At 42.0% G+C, this 20827-nt stretch overlaps 1 protein-coding gene across 8 annotated transcripts in view; it reads left to right on the top strand.

Moving 5' to 3' along the window:
- The window catches only part of PHLDB2 (pleckstrin homology like domain family B member 2), a 106040-nt gene that overhangs the window by 9152 nt on the left and 76061 nt on the right, over positions 1–20827 (top strand). For 6 of the 8 annotated variants that reach the window (XM_084629864.1, XM_084629859.1, XM_084629860.1 and 3 more), the window contains exons 2-3: positions 10499–10609; positions 16503–17827. In XM_084629864.1, coding sequence (XP_084485990.1) covers positions 10561–10609; positions 16503–17827 — 1374 coding nt within the window. In that variant the 5' untranslated portion in view covers positions 10499–10560. Of the gene's footprint in view, positions 1–10498; positions 10610–10784; positions 11234–16502; positions 17828–20827 lie in introns of those variants that run through there. The other 2 variants (XM_084629861.1, XM_084629863.1) reach the window with 2 other exon arrangements.

Genomic DNA, 20827 nt, shown 5'->3' with positions numbered 1-20827 from the left:
ATTAGAAGACACCCTTCCCACCCCTCTTTGACAGTCTTAGAGGGTAAAGATAGTAATTACTGTCCTTTTGGGGAGAAGAGACGTTAGTTGAGATTGGCTGGAGCTGTTTTTGCTGTTAAAATCCCATTATATTTCCTAGAAGACAAAACAAGACAAACACAGAGAGAATGAAAAGAACAGTAAAGATAAGAAAATGCATCTTGTGTCTCTGGTGTTGATGCTCACTTGCAAGAATCTTGCTGGAAAAACACAGGCCTGGCACGTGGTCTTATTAGCCACTTTGAGACCTGGTAAACTTGTTCCAGTGTTGCTATTTAAGGCATTGTATTTAGCTGCCTCTATTGTCACAGGCTTATGGCAGTGTTGTAAAATATACAGTCTTGGCTGGCTAAGCCAAACTCTTTCTTAGACAGAAGGAAAAAGGAGAGGGATAGGAAAGAAGAAATAAAGGGGAAAGGGAAAGGACACAAAGGGGAAGGTGGTATGATGAAGTCTCACATCCCAGTCGGTGTTCAGGATTTGGCCAGAGCCTGTGGAGTGCCAGTGTTATCTGGATCATTGTCTCTGGCCCAGTCGGCTAAGGACATCCCTTGGGATCAGGATAACAAAGGCCCACTGGTGTTATGGTAGATACGAGGGTCTCAGGAGATAGTTAGGGTGGCAGCCATCACGGTGAAACTCTCTCCTTCCTAATCTCCTATCTGTTCATCCATATTTTCCCGACAAAGTTGTTGTGGTGTTTTGTTTTGTTTTTTAAAAAAGACCCCCCCCAAAGAGAATGATGTGTAGAATAGCTCATCCCCTCCTTATATTGTTCACCATCTAACTTCTGACATACCAAGTTTGGTCCATTGATATTTGGTCCCACATTTCTCTTATTTACTAGCTATGACTAACACAGTCTTTGAATTAAATCACGAGGCCTTTTTGTTTTGACTAATTCAGTTTTCCTGTCACCCTTCTGCATCTTTTCTGTTCAACACTTGTAATCATAGGTTATTGTGACGTTTTATGAACTTTCATTCATTTTCCATGGTTGAGCTCACAATTAGGCCCACTTATTAAAGCACTATATCTGTTTCTCCCCCCAAATATATAACACAAATATTCATTGTAAATATGCTTTTCTGCATTATTATTGATAATTCTACCATTTTAATCTAATAATGGACCAATACCATTGTTACGATTTTGTTTTGTTCCTAATATACTTGAAAGACTCCTTATTGTCTTTAATTACACTGGCCAAACTGGACAGTCTCTACGCAAAAGAATAAATGGACACAAATCACACAGCAAGAATTGTAACATTAAAAAACCAGAAGGAGAGCACTTTAGTCTTCCCGGATACTCAATAACAGACTTAAAAGTCGCCATTCAACAAAAAAACTTCAAAAAGCAGACTCCAACAAGAAACTGCAGAACTGGAATTAATTTGCAAACTGGACACCATCAAATTAGGCCTGAATAAAGACTGGGAGTGGATGGGTCACTACAAAGGTAATTTTCCCACTGATATTCACCCCTGCTTGTCAATTGTTGAGAATAGACCACTTCCACCTTAATTGAATTGGCCGCGTTAGCACTGAGCCCCCCCCGCCCACTTGGTAAGGCAACTCCCATCTTTTCATGTGCTGTAATATATATACTGCTTACTGTATTTTTCACTCCATGCATCTGATAAAGAGGGTTTTAGTCCATGAAAGCTTATGCCCAAATAAATTTAGTAGTCTCTAAGGTGCCACAAGGACTCCTCGTTGTTTTTACTGGCCATGAAGTTCTCTTGTGTCCCTTTGCTTCACTTATCAATTTTCTGCAATTCCTAGCTTCTGATTTATATTCATTACTATCAACTTCCCCTTTCTTCCATTTGTTATATTTTTTAGAGTTGCTTTCGCTTCTGTAAACCAAGTTATTTTTTAACCAATATGGCCTTCCTCAGTTGTGGCTTTTTGGGCATCTAGTAGATTAGTCTTAAACAATTCCCAATTATTGTTCACATGTTTGTGATTAAATTGTACCTCCCAGCTGATATGGCTTATAATTGTTTTCAGCTTTCTGAAAGTGGCCCCTTTAGAGCACCAATTATATATATTCTTGATCTAGACTTTATTCTGTTTGCACATTATAAATGTGATCAAGGTAGATGTATGCAGACTGTTATTCTTACTGTTAAAATAAATAATACTTTAAAGAAGCTGTTTGGTCACTATATTCTCTACTGATCACAAACAGGGGACTGGACTAGATGAATTCTCAAAGTTTGTAACTGGGCACGTCACTCACTACCGTGGCGCCTCCTGCTGGCCATCACAGGAATTCACTTAGGTTGCCAGTGCACCCTCCTCAGGTGGAGTCTCACCTGTTTTCACTCCTGTCTCACATCCAGGACCCATGTCGCACCCCAGACAGGGTCATCCTCTTCTGGACACAGCCCTTCGGCTGTGCCCCACTCGGGTTCTTTCTCCACTTCCAGGGGACTGACAGTTCTCCGTCCAACCACTTGCCTCAATGGCAATCTGAAGTCCAGGTTCTAGCCACTTGTCTCAGTGGCAGACTGCAGTCTACGCACAGGCCACTTCCCTCAAGTGGCCAGTGCAGGCAAGGGAGAGGTGGGGGGAGCCTGGGCCCACCCACTACTCCGGGCCCTGACCCAGGTCCCTATTGCCAGCAGCCAGTTACTGTCCCTCCTCCAACTCCACCATCTCTTTCCTGGGCCACTTCTCCCATGGTCCCAGCACTGTCTCTGCCCTTGTATCAGGACCTCAGTTTGGCAGCCATCAGCCTGGAGCTTTCTCCTACTCTGCTGACCCTGCCCAGTCCATGGTGCTCTAACCCTCTCAGCCAGCCAGCCAGCCAGCCAGCCAGCCCTCCTCCCTCAAACTCCAGGGAGTTACTGCTTCCCCCTCTGCTCAGCAGTCCCTTCTTATATGGGCCAACTTGGCCCTGATTGGCTCCTCCAATAAACCTTCCTCTAGTTGGCTGGCACTACAAGCCTTTTCCTTATTTGCTGTGTCCCATGCAGCGCCCAGCGCCCGCCCCCTGGGTTGCTTTAACCCCTTACATCCCAGTGAGGGGCGGCCGCCCCATCATAAGGTCCCTTCCAGTGCTATGCTTCTATGACTGAGTCCCAAAGGGAAAAAACACAGATGTACAGATCCAGTTAGACTTTCTGGGAAAGCATAATTGATACACAGGGTGCTGTAGACCAGGGCCCAGTCTCAGAGTGGGAGGACTGTGGAATTCTATGAGATATGAAATCTTGAAGCTTGACACCTGAGAGGTTGCACAGAGAGAGAGAGTGTGCTTCAACAAGCCCTGCAACCAAGACAGTCATATTCTCTGCTCACGATGTAGCCAGACTTCTAGCTGAGTTATCCTTCATGTTTATAAGACAGGAAAGTTCTTCTTTGTCACCTTGAATCAGAATCTTCTCCATGAGATGGGTCTAATAATTCAGAAACCCATACATGTTAGAACATGTTGAACTGCATTGATGATGTGTGGCTATCTTAGAAGGCAGGGATAGAAAAGCTAAAGTTTTTGTCTTTGCTTACAGCAGACCATGGCTTTAATGTAAGCTGGTCTGGAATCTTGAGAGAAACAAGGTGGGTAAGGTAATGTCTTTTATTGGACCATCTTCTGCTGATAAAAGAGACTCTTTCAAGCTACACTGAGCACTTGGATGAGAAGAAAGTGGGGTACATATCTTTTCCAGAGAGTTACTATACTTTGTGAGAAAGTAATTGAATTCAGCAAAGTCTTAGAGTAGGTCATGGATGAGCAAACTTTTTGAACCGAGGACCACATCGGGGTTGCAAAACTATATGGAGGGCCGGGTAGGGAAGGCTGTGTCTCCACAAACAGCCTGGCTCCCAACCCCTATCAGCCCCCCACACTTCCTGCTCCCTGACTGCCCCACTTAGAACCCCGACCCATCCAACCCTCCCTGCACCTTCTCCCCTAACTGCCCCCTCCCGGGACCCCCGTCCCTAACCGCTACCCGGGACCCCACCACCTATTCAACCGCCCCTTCTCCCTGTCCCCTGACTGCCTTGACCTCTATCCAGACCCCAGACCCCTTACAGGCCCCCTGGGACTCCTACGCCCATCCAACCCACCCTGTCCCCTGCCTGCCCCAACCCCTATCCACACTCCCGCACTCTGACAAACCCCCTGGGACTCCCACCCCCATCCAACCCCCACTGCTCCCTGTCCCCTGACTGCCCCGCCCCCATCCACACCACTGCCCCCCCCCACCAGAACCTCCGCCCCATCCAACTGCTCCCTGTCCCCTGACTGCCCGCCAGAACCCCCCGCTTCCTGCCTTCTTACCATGCTGGAGCCAGCCACGCCTCCATGCAGCCAGGCAGGAGTGGTGGGCCAGAGAGCTGGTGGCGTAGCACGCTGAGGCTGCGGGAGAGGGGGAACAGCAGGGGAGGGGCCGGGGACTAGCCTCCCTGGCCAGGAGCTCAGGGGCTGGGCAGGACGGTCCCGCAGGCCAGATGTGGCCTGTGGGCCGTAGTTTGCCCACCTCTGGAGTAGATAGTCAAATTTGAGGGCTTTGTTTCATAAGATTACTTGCTTAGTAAATGTGCATCTATGGTATCGGATATCCCTGTCAGATTTATTTGGACTTGTCTTTGTGATTCATTTGTTAATAAAAGACTAAACTTTCCACTCTCTGGAAAAGCAGACTGTGTCATAGCCATGACAAGCTGCTCCGAGGCTAAACAGTCAGTGTAAATGAGAGGAAGAACAGCACATGTGGAGAGAAGAAACCATCCAAATTTCTGTGTTTTGTAAACTGAGGGTGGGATAAAGCCATTTCTGTGGATTGGTGGAATTGGTGTGCAGGAATATTGGTATACAATTTATAAACTAGTTTTTAAATGTGAAGTAATACTTGTATTATAACTAGGATGACCAGATAGCAAGGGTGAAAAATCGGGGTGGGGGCAGGGGTAATAGAAACTTATATAAGACAAAGCACCAAATATCAGGACTGTCCCTATAAAATCAGGACATCTGGTCACCCTAATTATAACTGGACTGTTTTGTTAGAGTAAGAGCCTGTTTGAGTAGTGAATCATTGCGTTTGATGGTTGTTAATAAAACAAAACTTAAAAGTTTGGCTTGGGCAACGTAAAGATGAGAGTTCAGTCCTAAAGCTGATTCTGTGCACTTCAGATGACTTTGTAAGTCCCAGATGAAATCACTTTGTCTCCTAACAAACAAGGCAGAGTGCACTGTATGCTCATTAATGGTAGTTGGACTCCCATTGACTTATATGGAAGTTGGATCAGGCTGTAAATAACTAATCTGAGTATGTGTGGATGACTGTATTCAATAAACTATGCTTCTTGACCTATTCATTTAATTATTTTCCCAAAAGTTTATATTTCGCAGCATTACCTGATTTGTAACATAAAGTACGTTTGAAAAAGACAGGTTTAATCAGGTGATAGCTATATATATACTAATACTATCTCTAAAAAGTGAATTTTTATTTTATTCTCCGTTGTAATTTCTATATACAAACAGTAAACACAATGAAATCCTTAAAGATGACATGCAAAAGATTTTTTTATAATTGTGCTTTTTTTTTTTTTCTTTTTTATTAAGCAGGCCTGAAGAGTTTTGTTTTTAATTTTTCTAGTTTGTGCTTTTACACTAGAAATAGCAGAAATGTCAAGTTTGGGTTATCTGATTTTGTTAGAGGTCTTCTTGAGGGAGGTGATAACACAGATGTGTGTTGAGAACTCTCAAACCTGAATTGAGATAGTGTGACACGTAATTTTTAACAAAGACATTACATTCTTTCTCTTGCTTGTTTATTAGGCAATGGAAATAAATTAGGTATTCACAAAAATAAACAAAAAATGTTTTCAACTGTTTCATTCAAACAGTTGAAAACACTTCCCCTCTTGGTTGCTCAGTGTTCAATCTCTTGTCATATACAATTTTTATTGGTTACAAGATTGTCATAGAGTCTTCATGGGAAGTAAGACCTGAACTTCAAATATAAAAACAAGCAGATTTTTCTGTGTTTTTAACAAAAGTCTTATCAGCTGATTTCATACATCACAATGCAGCTAAAATAGGAACAAGCTCACTTATGTTGTTTTCCTTTTCAGTTTACCTTTTAAATTCTGCACTACAGATATTTTAGAATGTATAAGCAGTTGTGACTTAAAAATCTTTCTTAACCCTCCCCCAAAAAAACCCAACACCCGCTCCCCAACTGTAGTGCTTCTGTCCCCTACTCCACTATTAGTTTTCCATCTTTTCCTTTCACTGATTGGTAAATATAAATTATATTTTTGGGGTGGTAAAATATTGTCATAAATGTATGTAATTCTGCTCTTTGATAAGAAATTGAACACATACGGGGAAGTTAAAATACCTATTGCTTTCACTGTTGTGTGAGCATCAGATGTGCACCATATGTGAGTTTTGAGTTTTCCATCACTGCCAGTTCTCCTTGGCTTGTGATATGCTTGTAATTTGTATGGCCATTGGAAAAGAAAGGACTATTGCCCATGCCACAGGTTCTTAAAATGTGGTTAGCTTGTATATGCTGAGAGAACTTGTTTCTTTACAGAAAGTATATTTACAGTGGAATAAAGTTTTGTTAATACTGCCTTTCCTACAAACAGTGCCCCAAGATATTAATGCAATTACAGAGCTAAATAGGATTTAAACGTTGGGGCAAGGGTTAAGACAAGTTTTCGGCTGAGATGCTTAAGGAAATGGAGAGTGATACTGAAGGCTGTAGGAGCAGCAGCAGGGAAAGTTCTTGCACTGTAAGGAGAACTGTGTGGAGACTAATTGGCTTACAGTATGTTTTAGTAATAGTTAAAAATTGACCCTATCTCTTAACTAGAAACCTAGCCAGCTAAAAATCAACAGTGATTACATGTTGCCATGGAGAATGGGACTGAATGCTTAGTCTTCTGCTTTGTTCTCAGGCAGTTGGTAGGGGCTTGGGAGCACTGCACATGATACTCTATTAGCTCCCCGAGGGACTGAAAGATTGATGGGGTGCAGATGTAGCAAGGTCAACCCTTTTCCTGCTCGTGAGCGTCTGCAACATGGACACTTTGAGTAAGGACAGTTAACGGAAGGGGGATGCTGAGGGAGCTGGGAGATAGAGGCAATAGAGAAAAATCCTTTCTGTTCCTTTAAGAACCCCTGGAGAGGTCACGGGGGGTGAATGTGACAGTAAACTCTCAGTGGCACAATAACACTAAACTAATGTATTAAGTTTAAAACCCAGGCTTAAGCGCTCTCTGGAAGACTCGGGAGGGCACTCATTTACGGGGGTACAAGGTTTCAGAGTAACAGCCGTGTTAGTCTGTGTTCACAAAAAGAAAAGGAGTACTTGTGGCACCTTAGAGACTAACCAGTTTATTTGAGCATGAGCTTTCGTGAGCTACAGCTCACTTCATCGGATGCATGCCGTGGAAACTGCAGCAGACTTTATTTATACACAGAGAATATGAAAAAATACCTCCTCCCACCCCACTGTCCTGCTGGCTATCTCTTCCATCATTTGATCCCTGAAGCAACAAAGCTGGTAGTTTTTTCAAGAAAACAGCAGGATGGCAGCTCCCTCCTCAGCACAGTGAGAGATCTATGATGGAGCAAAAACTCTCCACCCGCAGAAGGGGTGGGAGGTGACTCACTAAAGAAAAAGCATCATCAGTGGGGTCAGCACAGGAATGAGTCACAGAAGTGAGTTTTAGAAAAGGGGCTATGACAGAGGAGAGGGAAGGGGACTGGGTGTACAAGAAGGGAGAGAATATTCCAAGTTGTATGGGGCAACATGATAGAAGGTAGGAGAAGACAAAGGCCTCTGTGGAAGGCCATGGATTGCTTGCTGTGCTTCACTGCCAGGAAGATAATGTACGAAAGAATGACAAGCAAATACTGTACAAAGACAACTGAGACACCATATTTTGTGACTATTAAAGTTGGACAGGTTGCCTGTCTATAGAGAACATTACACAGCTGCCTCTATTCTTTGCTTGTCTCCTGCAACCCTTTTTTTTTTTTTTAAATGGCAGAAACGTAAAACCAATCAACATTCATATTGTCATTTAATGGGCATAAATGGTGTCCCTAGTCTCTGTTTGCCAGAAGCTGGGAATGAGCAACAGGGGATGGATCACTTGATGATTACTTGTTCTGTTCATTCCCTCTGGGGCGCCTGGCACTGGCCACTGTCGGAAGACAGGATAGTGGGCAAGATGGACCTTTGGTCTGACCCAGTAGGGCCATTCTTATGTTCTTAAGTATTTTAAAGGATTTTATTTCACTCATTTGTAATCACAGTTGCATTAATTAAAAAAAGACATTTTATTATCATTTCCTTATTACACAAGGGCCTACTTGACACTTCCCATATTAATTTTGGTTTATTTTTAGATCTCTAATTAATGGCAAGGATTGCACACTGGAAATCTCCTGTTAAAAGCTGGGGGTTTTGTGGGTTTTTTGTAACCATATCTAGGGTGACCATACTTTCTAAAGTAAAAATGGGACAGCCAGGCCCAAGCTGCCCCCCGTACCCCCACCTGCAGGGCTAGCCAGAGCCACCCCCCACTGCTCTGTGCCCCATGCCACTGCTCTGTGCCTCTGAGCTCCGTACCGCCCATGGTAGCGGCTGATCCCCCCCCAAGCTCCGCACCGTCAGCCACTGGGACTGACCTCCCTTGAGCTCTGTGCCCCTGCCACCCGCGGCTGGGGCCGAGCCCCCTGCTGCCCGCAGTAGTGGCTGATGCCCCCGAGCTCCGCACCACCAGTGACTGGGACTGACACCCTCCCCTCCCCCAGAGCTTCATGCCCAGCACCTCGCATTGCTACCCTCCCTCAATGTTCCTCCATGACCCCACTGGGGGGGGGGGGAGGGCTGCGTCAAACTTTTTAGGTAAACTGGGCATTTCTTTGTTTGCTCTTGCCAGCTGATCAGTTGGGAAGAGCAAATGGGGCAAATGCCCATTTTTCTCAAAAAAGTCAGGATTTGCCAGGACAGAGCTTAAAAACAGGACTGTCCTGGCCAGAATGGGACATATGGTCACCCTAACCATATCCAGAGATTTTTATTTTTTAATAAAAATGAAACAGTCTTTGTTGTTCCCCTATGGTTTAATTCCTTTAGAAGCTTGAGATGGAAATTTGTCCTTCCTAAAATATTTTCTATATCTTGGCTTGTGCACCCTGTTTTGATATATGTTTGTGTGTGATTGCAGGGCTGCTGGCATAAAAGTCTGTTCAAGTTTATTTTTATACTGTGTGACAAAGCTCTGCCCTTGCCTCCGTGGGTCCCGCATTTCCTGGTAGATTTCGCTAGCCTCAGAGGCTCACTGTGACCCTCCACGTAACCCTTCTTTCTCTAGGGACAAGGGTCACAGTCTACTGAGCCATTTTCATCATAAGCCAGCGAGGGAGGTGAGGAGAAGTTATCCTTCATTGCACAGGGTCTGTTGTCTCCCAGTCTCAGTGATTAATCAGGGGGCAAAGGTGGTTGGGTGGAACCCCAGGCCCACCCTCTACTCCAGGCTCCAGCCCAGGGACCCTAATAGTATCATCTGTGGTAGCTGACCTTTTAGAAACATGACATGTGCAATTCCCTGGGCTACTTCCCCCACAGCAGCCCTCACTTCCTCAAGCTCCACTTCACCCTTCCTTGTGCCTGGTATGGTGTGTACTGCTCAGCCTCTCCAACAGCACAACTTCCTTCCACAACTCCTGACAGGCACACCCACCTGACTAACTGGGAGGCTTTTAACTAATTTCAGCCAGCCCCTGATTGGCTTCAGGTGTCCCAATCAACCTAGCATTCTCCCTGCCTTCTGGAAAGTTCTTAATTGGCCCCAGGTGTCTTAAGTGACCGGGAGCAGCTTCCATTTCACTTAACCTGGTACCAGGGATTTGTTTAGCCTGGAGCTAATATATCTATCTCCCACTACTTTTCTATAGCCATCTGGCCTTGTCCCGTCACAACTGATAATGCTGTTATAGCACTTTTCCCATCTGTCTGAGAGTTTTATGAAGACTCATGCATTAAATGTTTCAAAAGAGCCTTGGTGAGGTAAGTATTCACAATTTTTACGATTTCTAAAGGAAAGATAGACAGGGCTGCAAATAGAACCCAGGAGTCCCGTCTACTGACTAGGCATATTCTCTCTTTTAAAGGAAAAAGAGAGGTTAACAATTTTTTTGTGTGAACAGGAGAAAACCATAAAGAAGTTACATGGACTTTCAGATTGACAAAAGAAGCCTAACAATAAACCAAAATGTTGATGAGCCCTATTTTGTATATTTGATATATCCATTCAAACATCTTTGTACCATTTCTGTTCCAGCTGTTGGTAGTGTTCCTGTCAATCAGGAGAATATTGTGGAAAAACTCATTTTAGTTGTGCATTTTAAGAAATGCCTTTTAAAAAAGTTTCTGCATTATTAAAATATTTTTTTCTTCTGTTACTTGCAGGTCAAAATTTACCTGGCTGATTCAAACTAACTTTGTCTTAACCATGCTATAGAAGAAAAAACATGATGCCAAACAGAGGTAACCTTTCCTCCTTCCAGAGCATTGCATCAGGTATAAAATGCAGAAAGCACGTTTTGTAACTTTACTGAAGACTTCATTGATTTTGGTGCTATAATTTTGTTTGCTCTGTAAATTGTTAGTTCTCTGCTCTTGTTATCATCATAATTTAGTTTACTAACTGAGAAGGACCTATTGCCATAGCATCTGGGTGCATCACAAACAAGAACAAATTTCAGTTTTATGTCTGTCCTCAGTGAGTAGCAGAACTGACCCTCTGATTAACTACCTAGACAGAGAAACCAGACAAGGAAGAAAAGAGAAGATGCTGCCTCTTTATAACTCTCTCCAGCAAATACTTGGCTTAAAAGATGATCCTTGCACTGTGCACCGAAGGTTAACCAATTAGAGCTCTGGCTGACCTCCAGAAGGAATGAATTCCTTACACATTACCAAGCACACCCTGCCTCTAGTCTTCATGTGTATGGAGTGCCAGCAAGAGTATCTAAGGAGTCATGATACATTCGGAGAGTCATTACTGAAACAATAACTTTAAAAAACTCCACCAAAGATCTGGTTTGTGGACAGTCAGCTAGATTCAGTTAAGCATGTGCAGAAGCCCTCTTGATTTAAGTGCTTTGCTTCTTTGAGGCTGATGTGCTGAGGAATTGACATAAGGTAAAGTATGGAACAGTTAAATTCAAGCGGCTGCATAGAAGTATTTCTGACTTTTGTTTGTTTTGCTTTTTGACATATGAAGTACAATGAACCCTTCTTTGCTCTGATGAACAAGTGTGATAATTTTCATGAGTTTACTTGTTCTTTGGCAAAAGGCTTTATTTTTCATAAGATTAAATGTGCCCCTTCAGTGTTGAAGGGTAGTAATGAAACAGTCCCTAACATTACATTACTGTGCCTAAACATATTTCTATACAGGAGTCAGTGGAAATTATGCCAAAAATAGGGTAACTTTTGATGCTAATTTAGTCTAGTTGCATCATGATCTTGTTTTGAATAGTTAGTATTTGATGCGAGATTAATTGAAAGTGTGTGAGAGAGAGATTTGGAATGGGGAGGGTGAGGGGGGTTGTTAAGTACTATTAAGAATGGAGGGGTGGATATGAAGAATAAGCTCTCACAATCACAAATAACTTTCACGTTTTTGGTCTTTGGGTTCTGAACTTCTAAACACCACTCATACAAGCGCTTTATCTTTTTCAGCTGGTTTTGTTTGGTTTTACCAGAACACGAATGGCTTTTTTTTCTTTTTGTCAATTTGAACTTGATTGTCACCACTAAATAAAACTTGTAGAAGTCCTGTTGAAGTTTTCTAACTGAGCCACACAGTTCCTTATAATGTGAAATTTTAAAGTACCAGCAGTGAGATATGAAGCCTTTCATCACTAAACTCACTGCCTCAAATCCAGCCGAGTTTAATTAGTATTTAAAAGTCATTAACATTCAATGCTGATTGACCCTGTGAAATGAGTTGGTGGTGTTGTCTTCTTTCCAGGGACCTACATGTTACAGCATGAAAGGGTATGTGATGTCATACTCTTGGGTTCAGGTCTGAAGCTGCAGATAGAGTTTTCAACTGGCATAGCAGGGAAGATCCTTTCATGGATCAGTAAATGGTTAAAAGATAGGTAACAAATGGTAGGAATTAATGGTCATTTATCACAATGTAGAGAGGTAAACAGTGGGGTCCCCCAAGGAATTGTACTGGTACCTGTGCAATTCAACATATTCTTAAATTATTTGAAAAAAGGAGTGAACGGTGAAGTGGCAAAGTTTGCAGATGATACAAAATTATTCAAGATAGTTAAGTCCAAAGCTGATTGTGAAGAGTTATAAGGGGATCTCAGAAAACTGGTTGATTGGGCAACAAAATGGCAGATGAAATTCAACACTGATAAATGCAAAGTAATGCACATTGGAAAAAATAATCCCAGCTATACATATATAATAATGGGTTCTACATTTGCTGTTACTTGGAGTCATCATGGATAGTTCTCTGAAAACTTCAGCTCAGTGAGCAGCAGTGGTCAAAAAGCCTAACAAGATGAGGAACCGTTAGGAAATGGATAGAAAATATGACTGAAAATATAATCATGCCACCATGTAAATCCATGGTATGCCCACACCTTGAATACTGTGTGCAGTTCTGGTCTGCCCATCTCAAAAAAGATATATTAGATTTGGAAAAGATACTATATAGAGAAAGGCAACAAAAATGATCAAGGGTATGGAATGGTTTCCATACGAGGAGAGACTAAACAGATTAGGACTATTCATCTTAGAAGAGAGTTGACTAGGGATGGGGATATGATAGACATCTATAAAATCACGAATGCTGTGGAAAAAGTGACTGGAGAAATGTTATTTACCCTTTCCCAAATACAAAAACTAGGGGTCACCCAATGAAGTTAATAGGCAGCAGGCTTAATACAAACAAGAGGAGGTACTTTTTCCACACAGTGCACAGTTAACCTGTGGAACTCATTGCCATGGTGTGTTGTGATGGCCAAAAGTATTACTAGGTTCTAAAAAGAATTAGATAAGTTCATGGAGGATAGGTCCATCAATGGCTATTAACCAAGGTGGTTAGGAATGCAACCCCATGCTTGGGAGGACCCTAGCCTCTGATTGATTGCCAGAAGCTGGGAGGGACTAATGGGGGTGGATCATTCCAACTGCTCTATTCTGTACACTCCCCCCGAAGCTCTGGTACTGGCCACTCTTGGAGACAGGGTATTGGGAAAGATGGGCCATTGGTCAGACCCAGTATGGCCATTCTTATGTTCTTAACCACTAGATGAGACCATAACTTTAGCAATAAGAAAACAGACTGCACTGTGTGCACATGGTGAATAGGGATGAGATAACCCTTTCCAGTTCATTGATTTCAGTTGGAACTACAGGTACTCAATTTCTCAGAAAATTGGGCCTATGACCAGTCCTGTGCTTGTTATACCAATAAATTAAAAACCAGCAGGATCTTATTAAAGGGAAAAAGGCAAAATACCACATTTATTGTGAATACAGAAAAAATCATAGTAAGCAGTTAGTTATAGCTATAACATTCCATTCAATCTCATATTTATTCACACATTCATTCATACAAACACAAACACACAGGTTCTTCAAGGTTGTTATCATAGTTACCAGCCTTAGACTTGCTCATGCCAAGCCACACACACACACACACACACACACGCACATAGGTTCTGCAAGGTTGTTATAGTTACCAGCCTTAGAGTTGCTCATGCCAAGCCACTGGCCAGGTGGCCTGGACATGAGGAGGGAGCAGGGCCTTTTCAGATGCTCATCTGATGCTCCTGGAAGTTGGTTTGCAGAATCAGACCCCAAAGTTCTCACTTTCTAGAGTCCATTTTTATAGGAATTTCTTCCTATGCCAGTCTATGGGAATTGCTTCAACATGCTGTTGCTGAATCAATCAGCAGATAGCACATTCTTGACGGCTCCGTGCTGCTAGATGTTATCTTGTTCTTTGGTTCTCCCATTCTTGAGGCTGTTGGGTGGATTCCAGTCTGCCCTCCGGGGGCGGGGTGGGGGGGGTCCTCTGGTTATTTCCACTTGACGCCTTCTTCAGCCGATGGACACTGGATTCTTAGGCTGGCACCTCCCTGATCATTCAGTTATTATCCACACCAAGCATCCATCCACATACATCCTCTATCTCTATTTTAATCACAATTGTTAATACAACAAAAGGGCAGGGAGTCTCTGGGTGCTGTTTCTGTTGTTACAGAGTATTGCTTTGAGTCTCTCTGTGTGTGAATTGCTTTGAGAACAGACTGTCTTAGAATGTACTAACGCAATTAGCAGCTTGCAGGTTTCACACACAGAGGGAGAGAAACAGTACCAAAAACCAAGAGACCTCTTAATTAGTAATACCCTGGAATTTAAACTATGGGGAATCGAACTCATTTGTGATTTTAATACAGAACTTCTTTAATATAATCCAACATGCTCTCACCACAAGACCTTGGTTGCTCTGAAGGATAATTGCTTCCTTAACTTCAAATACACAGCTAATTCATTGATTTAGCCTGCCAAAGAGCTGCTTTAAAGGTTTAGTGAGACGTTTTACATCAGTCAAGGCCTGAGTTCAAGCCCCCTCAGCATTTTGTGTGTTTCTGGCAGTGGCTGATGCTATCACTGACAGAAGGAGAGCAGGAACTGCATTCCTTTCATTGCTTTAAGTACCAGTGATTTGCTTTCTAACAGGGGAAACTCAGAACTCTTGGGCTGAAATTTGGGTCTTGATACGTAACTGAACAAAAAGTGATTTTTCATCTCTTGATCTATGTATTTATAGTTTGTAATTCTGAACTATTGTTCTACCATGGACATGGGATCTTAAACAGCTTTCTGTATTTATAACAACCTTGGATTCCCCTTTAATGAAGGCAAGGTGGCTAACTTCATATTTTTTTTACATCTTAAAGACTATAGTGCTTATAGAGCCCACTGAAGCAAATGGAAGCACTCTCATTGACTTGAGTATGGACCAAGCACATAGTTAATAGGTTGCACTTAGTATCTCTGTGTCTCAGTTCTATATCTGTAAAATGGGATTAATTTCACTTTCCAACCTCACAGGAGTTTTGAGAGGATACATAAATGAAAGATTGTGAGTTGCGCAGATTCTGTAGTGATAGGGGTAGGACTAGAATTCATGAGTTTGTGTCTCCTTCTCATGTGTTGTAAACCAGTTCTCCAGCTTTTTGGGCTCAGGACCCATTTGTAAATGTTCGTGGCCTGTTTCCACCCAGTAAATAGTCTGGGGTGGAGGCCCTGGGGTGGTTTCAGTCAGATACTGACCCCCAGAGTGTTGGGTCCTGCCCAGCATTCACCCCACAGTGGTATCTCCTGTAGCCCCTGTGCTGTGGGGCTGGCTGGGATTGGATCTCCAATCCGGGTGTTGCAATCTCCATGGTTGCAGCGCCGCTCAAGTTTGGCCCCAGCCCCGACTGGACCAAATTTGCGTGAGTAGAGTTGTGACTTGGCTCATGGGGTTGCAGTGCCAGACACTCAAATATGGCTTACCCAGATTCCTGTCATCATAATGGCTGGGCTAAATCTGAGTGGTACTTAGAGTGACCAGGTGTCCCAATTTTATAGGGACAGTCCTGATATTTGGGGCTTTTTCTTATGTAGGCACCTATTCCTCCCCCCCACCCCCTCCCCTCAGGTCCTAATTTTTCACACTTGCTACCAAGTGGTTCTGGGATCTGCGAGACAGCAGGGAGGTGAGCCCAGCCCGCCCTGTTGGACAGGAGCCACTGGAGCTGCCCCACAATCCTTTGAAACATTCCGACAATCCAGTTTTAGGTCCTGACCCATGGGTTGAGAAACCCTGTTCTAAACAATGAGGAGTCCTTGTGGCACCTTAGAGACTAACAAATGTATTTGGGCATAAGCTTTCGTGGGCTAAAACCCACTTCATCAGCCATGCATGTGATGAAGTGGGTTTTAGCCCACGAAAGGTTATGCCCAAATACATTTGTTAGTCTCTAAGGTTCCACATGGACTCCTTGTTTTTGCTGATACGGACTAACACAGCTACCACTCTGAAACCTGTTCTGAAAAACTAGAGTCAGTATTTCTAGTGGGTAGGGCACCAGAACAGGTGTCAAGGAATGTTAATTCTTTTCCCATCTATGTCACTGATATGCTATGTAACCTTGGGGAAATCGCTTGACTGCCCTCTGACTCAATTTCCATCTCTGTCAAATTGGGATTATAAAATTTACCCACCCATCTTTGTAAAGTGCTCTAAGATATGTAATTATATATTAGAAACAAGTTATTTTTCCATGATAGATTAAGTATATACGATTATTTTTAACTAATTGCGGGGTGAGGCTTTCTCATGTATTTGCTGAAAACTAATTTTTTCCCCTTTTTTCCTCTCTCACAGATTCCAGTAAGATTATGGCAGAGTACAGCCACATACAAAACCAGCTGGAATTACAAAATACTAGTTTAGGAAAAAGCTCTGTGATGAATTCCTTTGAAAATGATCTCCAGGATATTATGGATAGTCTCAATCAGAAGAAATATTCATCGAGCCTTAAATTTAAAACAAATGGGGACTCCTCTGGTTCCTATTTAACGCTATCACAACCTGTGCCAGCTAAACCCAGCCCTTCATCTAGTGTTAAAAATATACACTCCGCTACCAAAATTCAAGGATGTAAACCCTTTTCTTGTGAGAGCCCTTATCTTTCAGATAAAAGTGTCTCCGTAAAGCATATGGGTTCCACTTCTCCATCCTCCAGTGGGTACAGCCTAGGAAGGACAGACTTTGATATTCATGCCAACAGAGAAAATGAAAAACTCTTTGGACATGTGGATAAGTTTCACTGTTCAAAATATAGTCAAAAAAATAAATCGTATGACAATGTCTTCTTCCCAGCAGTGCTGGATGGGAAGAAGAACTCAGGCTCTCTTCTTGCAATGTGGAATGGAAGCTCAGGTAGTGAAATAATTCTTTCACCTGTTAGCAGTTCAGGGGCCGCAAGCATGCCCTCCAGCCCAAAACAAGGCAGGAGGATGAATATTCAAGACCACCTAACTCTTCATTCAAGACCAGTTAAGCATAAGGAGGCCATGACTGAGACTCTGGGTTCAAGAACTAGGAAGTATTCTGGTGGGTCACTGGGTCATATGGGAGTTTATAGTCGTTCTCTGCCCAGGCTGTACAAATCAACAGAAAGCCAGCTGATGCCATTAAGTTTGCCTCCAAGAAACTCTCTTGGTAATTCCAAAAGAAAAAAACACGGAGAAAAAGATCTACCTCAAAGTGCATTAGATGCTGATAATTACCTTAATTTTTCTTCTTGCAGCTCAGGGGTGTCACCATATACAAATTCTGTGTCTGACAGTAATTCCTATGTTAGTTCAACTTTTAGTGTTCCTGCAAGTCCCCGAATGGCCAGGAAAATGCTTTTAGCATCTTCCTTCTCCCATGTTTCTGATGATTTTGATAGATTTGGACTCTCAGGGACAAGCCCCAGTAATTCTTTTCCCCCTGTGGATCTTGACAGAACATTCTCTGTCAGAAGAAACATTTCCACTAGTTCCATGGAGTTTGATGAAACTGACCTGGAAAGCTTCAGACAGACACCTACCTTGCGGGAGAGAAAGAACAGTATTAGTTCAATTTCTGGAAGAGATGACCTAATGGACTATCACAGGAGACAAAGGGAAGAGAGGCTTAGAGAACAGGAGATGGAACGACTGGTAATTTTTCTTTTCCTTTTAGTTTTCACCAGTGTTTAATGCTTGCAAAACTAACTTTTCAAAGCAAACTGTTAAGACTATACCGTAGATGCGATGCAAAACATCTGCTCCTGTGTTTTGAAATTCAAATACATGACCTTGTGCGCTGGGGCTTGTTTACTATGTCAGTCTCTAAAGTTAATGGATATATAGTATGCTGCATCAACATCTCAGATGGTATCATTCAACCATCTGAAAAAAATGTAGGAAACTCACAGAAATTATGGTAGTTCAATCTGTGGGTTCCGCCAAAATATCTATGTACATAAAACCCACAAATTGCCTGGCAGGGATCTAACACTCTTTTCATTTTTTTTTCCAAGTTGATGGCACTGTTTTGTGGTAAACACTAGGTAAAAAAAAAAACAAAAACAAAAACAAATCTATGTCTCCACTATAAGACTTCAGGGTCATGCTTCAATAAGCAACAAAGAATCAAACAACAAAATTACCTGATGCTGTATGTCACCATGTCTAGTGAGCACCATTTGCCTTGCTTGGTCAAGACTTTGCCTCCCGAGTATCTTCATCAAAGCATTGATTTCTCTACTTGTTGGTCTTTCTAATGATCACAAGGCAGGAGGAGGGGAATCATCTCCATTCTATCTATGGCGGGCTGTAGGAAATAACTCGGTGGGCCGCATGTTTCAGACGCCCTATCTAGGCCAAGTTGAGAGCGGTCTCTGGTTGAGGACTGGATTCTGTTTAATTCTTGCCCCTAAATCCTGTGTATTCCTCACCCCCACTCCTGGCCCCAACCTCATTTACATGAGATTCATAGCAGTAGAGAGGCATTAATTTCACCATTGTTAGCTAATTAGAGACTCTGAACATATTATACTGTAATAGTATACTTAGAGCTAAAGTCTATTATTATTATTTTAAAAACCAAAGCAAACATTTTCAAAGTTGGGTGCTTAAAGTAAGGTACCTAAATCCATAGTTGGATTTCTAAATGGAACTAGCTAGATTTTCAGAGATACTGAGGGCCTTTGATTTTCATTAAAGTCAGTGAGTGCTGCAAATAGAGTTAGATTGACAAGTTGGGGAGGGAGGGAAGATCACCATTTTAATCAAATTTTTACTGAAATCCTTTTTGAAATAAGTATTGTCTCCCATTTTTTGGCCAGCTTTAGGTATGAGTTATCAGTGCTTCTGATAATGTGGTGACTTATTTTGGTGCCAGACTTGAAGTGTCCAATGTGGAAAATTTTGGTTTAACATTTTTACTGTGTTTGAACCATTGACTCCTAATACTGGAATACATTCCAGTGAACAATGCTACCAGCTTGCAAGAGGGAGGTACTCCGTCTCTGAAAAATTCAAACCAAGTATGGTATAGTGGTTTGGTATTTTTAAGAGGAAAAACTTGGATTTTGGGGGGAATGCTTCTACAGTTAGTACTGCTGTTCTTTTGAAAGTAAAATGCCAACCTAAAGATATGTTCTGATTCTGTTTCTAGATGAGATGACTAAATCTTTCCTTTTATTTAGCATTTGTTTCTCCCAGCTCAATACTTCCCCAGAGTACCGGTCCTATAAAAGGAGAATTAGCCTAATGTTTTCTCAACGTGTTAAAATGTGTGAAAGAGTGACTGTTTTAGGTGCTGTATGACTTACACATGAAGGAATTTGCTCCATCTTGATTTAGTCTTCTCTTCAGCATCCTGCTATGTATTACTTTTTGAAGTTATCCAGTTAAGGATTGGAAATTAGAACAATGCATTTTTTCGGGGATTTGAGAGCTTGAGTAACCACTATAATTAGTTAGCTGAGCCCTGGCAGAAAGTATATGTTTGTAAAAATACCATTTCTTTATACCCTGTATATAAAAGTCAGTGTTGGGTCTCCATGCATTCAGAGATGGATTTTTTCGAACGGGCTGAGAACCCACAGCTCCTTGGGACTTCTTTACTTTTAGCTTCAGTTTGAAGACCTGCTAAATGTACTTAACCCTTCTTCCTGCTTGATGGAATGTGGATTTGTATAGCATGTTTCCTGTGGAAAAGATGATAGATAACCAAAAATGCGTGGTTTCAAAGTGGTGTGTAGAAGAGTGGGTTGAATGGCTTGAAGAGAAATGATTTGGGGAAGTTGGTTTTTGTCCAAATATTTGACCTTTTAATGTGAGGTCAGGTAAGCCAGATAGAATGTGTTGAGAGAGATTCTGGCAATGCAAACATCTGTTTTGAAACAGTAGCTTGCTTTTCAGGCATTATAATACTTTTAAAGAGTCAGTGTAGTTTGGCCCACCATTTTCCTTTGAACTAACCCATTATTTTCTTCTCTTTTTATCTTTATGAATTTTTAAAAAAAATCTGTGAAACTTGCATAATAACAGGTTTCAGAGTAGCAGCCGTGTGACTCTGTATGCGCAAAAAGAACAGGAGTATTTGTGGCACCTTAGAGACTAACAAATTTATTAGAGCATAAGCTTTTGTGGGCTACAGCCCACTTCATCGGATGCATAGAATGGAACATATTGTAAGAAGATATATATACACATACAGAGAAGGTGGAAGTTGCCATACAAACTGTAAGAGGCTAATTAATTAAGATGAGCTATTATCAGCATGAGAAAAAAACTTTTGTAGTGATAATCTAAAGGTGACAATTTTGCAACAGAAAAGCTTCAAAAACAGACTCCAAGGAGAAACTGCTGAGCTTGAATTAATATGCAAACTAGACACCATTAACTTGGGTTTGAGTAGAGACTGGGAGTGGCTGGGTCATTACACATATTGAATCTATTTCCCTAAGTTAAGTATCCTCACACCTTCTTGTCAACTGTCTAAATGGGCCATCTTGATTATCACTACAAAAGTTTTTTTTCTCCTGCTGATAATAGCTCATCTTAATTAATTAGCCTCTTACAGGTTGTATGGCAACTTCCACCTTCTCTGTATGTGTGTGTGTGTATATATATCTATATCTATCTATCTATATCTTCTTACTATATGTT

The sequence above is a fragment of the Lepidochelys olivacea genome (assembly GCF_965140295.1).
Source record: "Lepidochelys olivacea isolate rLepOli2 genome assembly, chromosome: 1".
Classification (NCBI taxonomy): domain Eukaryota; kingdom Metazoa; phylum Chordata; order Testudines; family Cheloniidae; genus Lepidochelys; species Lepidochelys olivacea.
This window is presented reverse-complemented; position numbering and strand designations above follow the sequence as displayed.